General features: G+C 40.3%; 1 protein-coding gene across 1 annotated transcript in view; it reads left to right on the forward strand.

Annotated features, from left to right (window-relative positions):
* The window catches only part of hhla1 (HHLA1 neighbor of OC90), a 23,275-nt gene extending 14,212 nt beyond the window's left edge, over positions 1-9,063 (forward strand). Inside the window, exons 13-15 of the mRNA XM_008304644.1 lie at positions 2,569-2,737; positions 4,955-5,037; positions 9,020-9,063. Of these exons, the coding sequence (XP_008302866.1) occupies positions 2,569-2,737; positions 4,955-5,037; positions 9,020-9,063 (296 nt within the window). The remainder of the gene's footprint in view (positions 1-2,568; positions 2,738-4,954; positions 5,038-9,019) is intronic.
* The last annotated feature ends 1,169 nt before the right edge of the window (positions 9,064-10,232 follow it).

Below are 10,232 nucleotides of genomic sequence, written 5' to 3' on the forward strand. Positions count from 1 at the left end.
AGTTCAGAGGTTTCATATGTTTTATTTCTTTACAATTATCATATCGTGAGAAACATCAGGCAGTCCTCATGCAGTTAGTTATTACTAAAATACTGATTTATTTTTATTTTTTTAACTTTAAATCTGATTGATTGAACATGCATCAGAATTTGAGGGTTAACGTTGTCCAAGTGTCCCTCAGTGTCTCACATGAGGCAAGTTAACTGATTCATGAGTACATGAGTGAATCAAAAACACAGCATTTACTTTATTCCCCTCAGAATCAGTGTGTGAGCCGATAAACCGTCACCAGTCACCGTGTTTCTCCACATTTCCTGCAGAGCCACTAGATGGCAGTAACGTCTCGCTGCAGGAACAGCCTCCGGAGCAGCGGCTGCCTCCCCTCCTCCCTCCCTGGAGTTCTGCCTAGCAACAGAAGGCCGGAGCATCCTGTGCAATTTGTCACCGAGTCGTTAGCGTGCGGTGAAATGAGCGTTTGTCGGCCTGCAGACGCTCGAGCTGTTGGCTGGTCTGTGTCAACGCTGCAGAGCCTTAAACGTGTTGAGGCCGTTTTTGTAAAAAAAAATTATTTTTTTAAAATAAATAAAAAATGCTATTTTTGAGGTAATTTGGGGACAAGAACACAAATAAATGCACCAGTTGCTTTGATGCACACGTTTCAATACCTTAAAGTCTGTTCTCTGTTGTTTGGTTGCCAGTTTGTGTCTCTTTGTGGTCATTTTGCATCTCTATGAGGTTGTTTTGTGTCTTTTCGTGGTCATTTTGCAGCTCTTTGTGGTTGTTTTTTTGTCTTTCTGCTACTTTTCTGTCTTTTACAGTTTGTTTTAGGTCCATTTGTGGTCATTTCACATCTTTTTGTGTTAGTATTGTGTCTCTTCATGGTCCTTTGAAGTCCTTTTGTGTCTCTTTGTGGTTATTTTGCATCCCTTTATGGTTGTTTTCAGTCACTCCCTGGTCATTTTGTGGTTGTTCTGTGTTCCTTTCTAGTTGTTTCATATCTCTTTGTGGTTGTTTTCTGTCTTTCTTTGGTCGTTTTCTGTTTATTGTTGTCTCTTTGTGTCACTTTGTGGGTGTTGTGTGTTGTTTGTGGTTGTTTTATGTCTTTTCATGGTCATTTGTGTCCTTCTGTCTTCGATTTTAGTCGTTTGCAAGCAGTCTGAGCCAAATTGTTGCAGTTCTGTATTCCTTTGTGATTGTTTTGTAGCACCTTATGGTCATTTTGCATCTCTTTATGGTTATTGGTCTCTTTGTGGACATTTTCTGTCTTTTGTGGTCATTTTGTGTGTCTTTGTGGTTGTTTTGGGTCTCTTTGTGATCATTTTGCATCTTTCTGTGTTTTTTTTTTTTTCCGGTCTTTTGCAGTTGGTTTAAGTGTCTTTGCTGATGTTTTGTGTCTGTTTGTGGTTGTCTTCTTGTGTCTTGTGTTGTCTCTTTGTGGTCATTTTGTGTCTCTGTATGGCTACTTTCTGTCTCCCTGTAGTTGTTTAATGTCTTTTGTGGCGGTTTTGCGACTGTTTCATGTCAGTTTCTAGGTGTTTTGCATCTGTTTGTAGTGATTTTGAGTATCTTTGTGGTGATTTTGCATCTCTTTGTGTTCGTTTTGCACCTCTCTTTGCATCTTTCTGTCTTTCGCGGGCATTTTGTGTCTCTTTATGTTTGATTTTGGTCTTTTACAAGCAGCTTGAGTCTCTTTGCTGCCATTTTTGTATCCCTTTGTGGTCATTTTATTTATTTTTATGCTTGATTTCTGTCTGTTTGTGGTCATTTTCTGTTGTTTACAGTCATTTTATGTGTCTTCGTGATAATTTTGTGTCTGTCTTTGTCTGTTTTCTGTCTTATGTTTGTTTTTTGTGTCTCTTTGAGGTTGTTTTGTGCTTACATGTGCTTTCTCTGTGTTCATTTGTGGTCCCTTTGTATCTCTGTGTGCTTTTTTGTCTCTCTGGGGCTGTATTCTGCCTTTTGCGTTTATTTTGCTCTGACTTGTCATTGTTTTGTGTCTGTTTCTGTGCCATTTTGAGTCTCTTTATAGATTGTGTCTTTTTGTGGTCGGTTTCTTAGTTGTTGATTTCTGAGTGAACTCTTGGTTTTCCTTTCCTGGTTCGGTGCTCATCGGAGCCATTTTATCAAATCCTGTGTCATAATTCTGCCAAGCTGACACTAATAAATTATAGAGAGATAAATCCACCCCTGAGGATAAACGCTCACATTTCTTTTTGTTTCTGTAAGTTTGATTTATTAAAGCCTTCTTGCTCCTGATACCACCAAGATTGCAAAATGAGCAAATGCGTGCAGAATGTGGAGAAGTTATCTAATTGAAATTAATCTGAATCTGCATTTTTATGGTAATTATCCGTCGGTGTACCTGCGATAGATTAAGTGTGATGGGAATTTAAGCACTGAAGCGACATTATGCAGAATTAAAGCATTTCCAGAGGGTAATTATAACATGTTTGTCATTTTGCCTTTTCTCATCTTAATATGGTTTCATTTGGCAGATTGTTGAAGCAGGTTGTGAACTGAGATCAGTTTAAACATGACTGACGTGACTCTTCCTCCGTCTGTTGAGAGGTTGTCCTTGGAGGCGGATGGAGCTGAGCGGCGAGTCCGAGTCTGAGTCCGAGTCCGAGTCCACGACCACCGTCAGCGCCAACAAGCTGCAGCCCTGCGTCCTTGAGCTCTGCAAGTTCTTCTCCACATGCCTCTGCAGACCCTTCAGCCACAAGACACGCATGAAAAGGTTTTTCACAGCTCAAAATTACGTTTTTTACATTGAGATGATACCGGTGCAGGTCTGTTTTAAATACATGACGTGGAAAGAGAAGGAAAAAGATTTTTTTTCAAAGTACAAATTTGCATTAAGAGAGGGTGATTATAATATGGAAAATTAATTTTCTCTCATGGCTGTTTTCTATCTCTGGTAATTTTCTGTCATTTGCAGTCAGTTTGTGTGACTTTGCTGATGTTTTGTGTCTTTTTGAAGTTCTTTTGTGTCTCTTTGTAGTCATTTTCGGCCATTTTTTAAATATATATTTATATACGTTTCTTGTATGTATAGTACAAGTCAAAGGTTTGGACACACCTTCTCATTCAATGGGTTTTATTTATTTTAATTATTTTCTACATTGTTGATTAATACTGAAGACATCGAAACTATAAAAGAACACATATGGTATTATGTTGTAAACAAAAACGTGTTAAACAAACCAGAATATGTTTAATATTTCAGATTATTCAACGCAGCCCCCTTCTGCTGTGATGACAGCATCGCACACTCTTGGCATTCTATCAGTCAGTTTCATGAGGCTGTCTCCTGGATGGTTTTTCAACAATCTTGAAGGACTTCCCACAGGGGCTGAGCACTTGTTGGCTGCTTCTCCTTCACTCTGCGATCCAACTCATCCCAAACCATCTCAGTTGGGTTCAGGTTGGGTGATTGTGGAGGTCAGGTCATCTGACACAGCGCTCCATCCTTTTCCTTCTTAGCCACATAGCCCTTACACAGCCTGGAGGTGTGTTTGGGGTCATGGTCTTGTTGAAAAACTAATGATGGTCCCAGTAAGCACAAACCAGATGGGATGGGATGGTGCTGCAGTGTGCTGTGGTAGCCATGCTGGTTAGGTGTGCCTTGAATTTTGAATAAATCACCAATAGTGTCACCAGCAAAGCACCATCACACCTCCTCCTCCAGGCTTCACAGTGGGAACCACACGGTCGGAAACCATTGCTGGCCTTCTCTGCATCTCACAAAGACACACTGGTTGAAACCAAAAATCTCAAATTTGGACCTGCCATACAAAAGTGCAGGTTTTCACTGGTCTAATGTCCATTCCTTGTGTTTCTTGGCCCAAACCATCCTCTTCCTCTTGTTGTTCATCCTCTTTTAGTAGCTTCTTTGCAGCAATTCGACCAGAAGTAACTCTTGGTCTTCCTTTCCTGGGGCTTCTCCTCCAGTTTCATCATAGCATTTGATGGTTTTTGTGACTGCGCTTGAGGATACAATCAAAGTTCTGGAAATTTTCCTCACTGACTAAACTTCATGTCTTAAAGTAACGATGGACTGTCATTTCTGTTTACTGACTTGAGTGGTTCTTTCCATACTATGGATTACAACAGTAGTCAAATAGGACTTTCCTCTGCGTGCTAACCCTACCTCTGCACAACTCAACTGATGGTCTCAAACACATTAAGGAAGCAAGTAATTCCACAAACTGACTCTTGACAAGACACACATGTTAATTCAAAACCATCCAGGAGACGAGTTCATGAAGCTGATTGAGAGAAAGCCAAGAGTGTGAAAAGCTGTCTTCACAGCAGGAGAGGGCGACTTTGAAGAATCTGAAATATGAAACATGTTCTGGTTTGTTTCACACTTTTTTATTTTCTACATAATTCCATATGTGTTCTTTCATAGTTTTGATGTCTTCAGTATTAATCTACACTGTAGAAAAAAATTAAAACAAACCAAAACTATTGAATGAGGTGTGTTCAAACTTTTGACGAGTACTGTATGTGTAATTTTTACTCAAAATCTTACAATAAGCCTCTGTTGATTCTATTTGTTTTTACGTTATCTTTGTCGTTCTCTGTCTACAACCACAAAAGACAGAAAGCTACAGCAGAGAGATAGAAGAGACACAAAATGTCTACAAAGAGATGCTAAAGTATACATATATATAGTGTAATGTACAACCTATGTTATCCTTTAAAAAAGAAAACGTTGCCTTTATCCCCAATTTAGCAAAGTTCTAAGCTACGTTTAACCCCCAAATCATCCATGGGCATGTCCTTTTAAGCCTTTGGGATGATTCAAACATCCAGAAATGCTCTAGTTGATAACATTTCTGCAGCTTTAAACCTGCCTGCTGAAAGCCTTTTGAGACTCTTTGAACCTGTTTTTACTCTTAATCCTGAGCTGGTTCTGTTGATTTAAGGCTCAGGTATTTCTCATCCACAGATATTGTGACGACAGCCACCTGTGGTATGAAAAACACACTCTGGAGGTGTGTCGGCGGGTCAGGAGAGTCTCCTTCTCCAGAAGTAAGTGAACTGTGGAGGAAGGTGCGATTGATCGATAGCAGCGAGGCGGCGAACTCAGCGGCTCTGAAAGTGCTGTCAGAGTTAATCCACATCAGCCGCCAGCTCTGCTACACCGGAGTTTCTCTTTTTTTATTTTGAAGTGAAGCGCTATTGAGAATCCACAGATCAATGGGTTTCATCAGAGCTTTAACCTCAGACTCTAAGAGGTTTGGGCACCACTGGAAATATGACACATTTTGTTGATTTTTGAAGTGAAAAGAAAAAAATAGAACCTATGTGTTGACTTCACCAATCAGCAAACATGAGATTGACTCTGCGAGGCTAAAACATTTCCTCACTGCTGCCCTGAGCTAATGTTAAATGAGCGTCTATAATCTATACAGTTTATTAGATACACTTATGTCTATAGATTTAATATGGACGTTTGTCTAGAGTGCAAAACAACGTGACAACATGACAAAAAATAAAACATTACAAGTATGAAACAAACACATTTTCAGATTTCCAAAACGTAAGAACTGAAAGACTTTCTCCGGTTTATGGTACCTTGTATTTCCCATGAATATGTTTATCTTTAGGTCATGCTGACTTTCAGCTTATAAAGATTCATAGACATTCATCACATAACTGCATGTAAACAGCATTTAGCAGAAGATTCAGCACCAGTCCTACAGCTTTACAAAGACAGCAGAGTTTTACATTCATTATTTTAAAGACTCCCTTTAATGAAAATACTTTTTTTTTTTACCTTGTTTTTTTTTTTAAATGCTAAAAGAAGTACTAAAACAGCAGTCAATGTCAAGACTGAGTGTTTCCACCTTTAGACTCCTGATGACAGTCTTAAAAACACGGATTCAGACTTCCAGGGATTCCTAACAAACCTAAAGCTCTTGTCAACTTGTAGGGTGGGACTTCTTTGTGTCATTACCCTTCTTCAGAATCTGACTCTCTCTACATTTGCATTCGTGCATACTGGTTTGTTTGTGAGGCTGATTTTCACTGGAGGCAGAGAGACAGCAGGATGTCCTATAAAGACTGCAGTTTGTTCCTTGATGTTCTATAGTCCTGTTCAGGAACCTTGTCGTAAAGCTCCAGAAGAACACTGTCTAAATGTAGTGTTAGAGGATAGGATGTACTGCGGCTCCACAAGCTCCAACAGATGGAGAAAACCTGGATTCTCTGCAAGATGTCAGAAAATGTATCGTAGATCAGCTGTAGTACCTGGTTGTTCCACCAGGTGGAGCTTCTTACAGTTTAACACTGTAGAGACCAGAGGAGGCGTCACTCAGACTACAGACAGTTCATGCATTGTGGGAGTTTAGCTGGCAACAGACACCATGACAAAGACTTATGTCGAGGTTAATGAGCTCCAACCAGAGATCACATATTGAAGAAGGACTGGGATTGAGTAGGATATTTTTGCAGATGTAACAGAACAACACCTCCCTCAGTCCCACACTACTTCACATCAAATTATATTTCTTATTATTGATTTGACTAGTGGGTTGCAAGCTGGTTAGCACCGTCGCCCCACGGCTCCCTGGTTCTCATCCCGGTTAGGACACCTGGGATCATTCTGTGTGGAGTTTGCATGTTCTCCCCGTGCAGTGTGGGTTCTCTCCGGGTTCTCCAGCTTCCTCCCACACAGTCCAAAAACATGTTGAGGTTAATTGGTGATTCTAAATTGTCCGTAGGTGTGAATGTGAGTGTGCTTGGTTGTCTGTCTCTAAGTGTAGCCCTGTGATAGACTGGTGACCTGTCCAGGGTGTCTCCTGCCCTCACCCTGAGTCAGCTGGGATAGACTCCAGCCCCCCACGACCCTAGTGAGGATCAAGCGGTGTATAGATGATGGATGGATGGTTGTTTTGACTGGAGGCCTGTAGCTGCAGAAATTACATAAAAAAATACCAAGTAGGACTTTGAGAGATGCCCAGTTTTTATTTTCAAAACTCCACAAACAGGGTTGTGAGTGTTTGGGGGGTAATTGGCTCTTCATCCTTCACCTGCACTGATGGCGTTGTGTTGGCCGAGTGTCCGGCAGCCGGCTTCAGGCCTCATTAGAGCTGCAGCTCTGCAGGAGTCTAATGGGCTCCAGAGGTCGCAGAAAGAGCCGCCATCGCTCGCAGCATCTCCCACGGCGATGATACCACCGGCCGGCCAGAGGCAGGACTCAACACGCTGTCATACCAGGAACCCTCTCTGGCTCTAATTAGCCCTCACCGGGTATTTTTAGACTCCTGCAGGAGGAGGAGGGTTTGACAACTTAGCTTTTACATGATTAACCGATTGTTAAAATACAGTTTGTTTTCTGTCAGGTGATTAATTGATGGACCACCTGTCTCAGCTCAGCAGGCTTCATGTAAATGATCTCAGATTATGTCCAACATTATGCAGAAATATGGTTTGAAGAGAGCGAGCATCATTAAAGGAGCTTCAGGGTGATGAAAACATGCACAAGATAAAAGCTCAACAAGGTGCCCCGGTCAAAGAAAATAAAGGACAAAGTGAATGCAAAGACATAAAGAGAGGAAACATTCCTTCCTTCAAGCTTTTTACATTCACAGCTCCTCCTTTTGTGCCCACCGACCAAAGGAACAAAGGCTCTGTTTTAAAGTATGTAACCCTGGTGAGGTGGTTAGTCAGTGAAATGCCAACAAAACCTGAAGAGTCAATCATGTTTCTGTGGTTACCTGCAGCGTAACCCTCTCAACATTTTTAGCTTGAATTTCCCTGCTATGTAAAGTCATGCACCTCGACGGAAACAACAACCATGAAGAAGGAGAAAGAAATCAGAAATGTCTTATGTGAAGAATGACAGTTACATTGACATAAATTTAAAAAAAAAACAAAAACAAAAAAAAAGTTTAATTTTGTTATTTGCTCTACAAAGGTAAACAAAAATGGAATCAGCATGTACAATATGTCTCTGGGTGTTCTTGCTCATTTTTTTCTAATTTTTTACTGTAATATAAATTAGAGAAAACTGAGAAATATCAAATAATTTTTAAAAAGTTGAATTTCTTTGATTATTTAATTTAGAAAAAATGAAAAAATCTAGAATCAACATTACAAAAAACACAAGTGCTGAAGTGCAATACTGGACAAAATAGAGACTCCACATGCTACAAATATTGAGCTACTTTTGAAAAACCTCCATAGTTTTCTCTCTACTCTGCTCATCAGCTGTAGAAAGATCTTTCACCATGCTGAATGTATCTTCCAATTACTTGCTCCTCTGTTCACTGTTTTTGAGCCATGCTGCTTTTTAAAAAAATCAATCAGCTATTTTGTAGTTTTATTTTCCTCTCTGCCTGCAGTTCACTTGAAAACTGTCTGATTTTTCGTCACATCACTCTTGGTCACATCTGAATGAATCATTGCTTCTTTGTTGCGATGAGGGGCTTAGAATTTTTAGTTTTTCACAGAATCTTGTTAGAACATGTGGTTTATTTTTGGTGTGTTTGGCTATTAGAGAATATTACATTTCTAAGCTTACGTTTCGTTCATTTTCCCAACAGAACTGCACGTCCAACATTAGTTCAAGGACCATTAGAAAGTTTAGAATCTGATGATCCTTTCTGTTTTTACAGCTTTGGGGTCTGATAAATGGTTGTTTAAAGGTTTCTTTCAAGATAAAATGCTTTTCAAACCTGTCTTTGGGGTTCAGACAGTTAATACAGCCTGAACATCTCAAGCCTTCAAGTGATCCTGCAGGTGCATATTTCTGAAAACACTCAAGAGTGTGTCAGGAAACAGCTGGCAGCTGCTGGCTTTATTTTCTCTTAAATACACTTAAATACATCCATTTAGCAGCCACTCACGAAGTTTGGAGTCACCAGAGGGGGGACATTTGCAGCAGCTGATGTCAGAAAACTGCAGCAGTCAGTTATTTAAAGTTTAATCAAAGTGACAAACTGCTTGAAATGACTTCCCAGTGTCAGTTACCTGGTTGTAACCTCCCTCTGCAATCCTCCCTCCACAGATCTGAAACAGAGATGCCTGACAAAGATGTGCAATAAACTGTGACCAGAAGGAAACAAAGAGCTGTTCATCATCACAGGCAGCGACTGAAACCGCAAACCACAGCTGAGTAAACTCCTGGAGCATCTGGACAATGTGTGGAAACACAGTCTGAGGGTCGAGCTGTTTGGAAACTGATCACCCTGAAAATCTTCACACAAACTTTTGGACGTTCATGGCTGTAATTTACACAGTGATTTTAGAAGATTAAAAACATGACTTGTATTGGACACCAAAATCTGGAATCCTAAAAACCAAAACGGGACTATTTATCTTTAAATCAAACAGTGGCTTCAAGGTCCAGAAACAGTTTGGAGTTTGGGGGGAAAAAAATGTAGAATTTTTGTGTTTTTCTAAAGACATGGATTTAGGTATTTCTTGTGTCAGCTTAATAAACATCTGAAAAATGTCCCTCTCTCTGATGCTCCATTTCAATCAACATGTAAATGCACACAGTGGGGTTAAAATAGGAAACAAATCTATTGTAAAAAAAAAAAAAAGTGTTTTCTTTTTTAAGGACACTTTAATGAATTTTCTTCTTTAGAAACAAAAGAAACTCTTCTAAAGCCACCTGCCCCTCAAAAAGTAAACTAGTAGACCAATGAAAATATGTTATATTTACAAAAAAAAGATTACATATCGACACAAAATATCATACAGCTCAGGACGTGTTATGGAAAAGTCCAATTCAAAATGTGTCCACGTTTTTCTAAAATGATGATTTGTTTAAATCTGTAGAGATGATCCCAACATTTGAATCTTTGATGAAAGCTTTTGACTAAAAAAAAGAAGAAATTCTAATTTTTGCGGACCGCTGTTGCTGTTCCTGTAATTGAACCCACTTCCTGTTTCTAACATGACATAACATCTGTAACTACCCCCCACACATGCACCTGCCCCACACAATGCCCCACTATCTGCCCCCCTGTTATTAAAGCCCCAGCTCCTCCCTGCAGGCGTCACCCAGCTGAACTCGTGGAGGATCAGATAAGACCGGGTCGACCTGCGGGTCACAGATCCAGCCTCCGCCGGGACAAAGACCGGTCTGTGGGTCCCTCAGTCAGAACCCCACCTAGCTAGAGCCTCAAATACCTGCACAGGAACCAAACCATGATAAGCTGCAGCGCTGGTGTCACCTGATACGAGCTGAACCGAACCCCTCAGGTAGGACTGAT

The sequence above is a fragment of the Stegastes partitus genome, unplaced genomic scaffold (genome assembly GCF_000690725.1).
Source record: "Stegastes partitus isolate 25-593 unplaced genomic scaffold, Stegastes_partitus-1.0.2 Scaffold2276, whole genome shotgun sequence".
Lineage (NCBI taxonomy): Eukaryota > Metazoa > Chordata > Actinopteri > Pomacentridae > Stegastes > Stegastes partitus.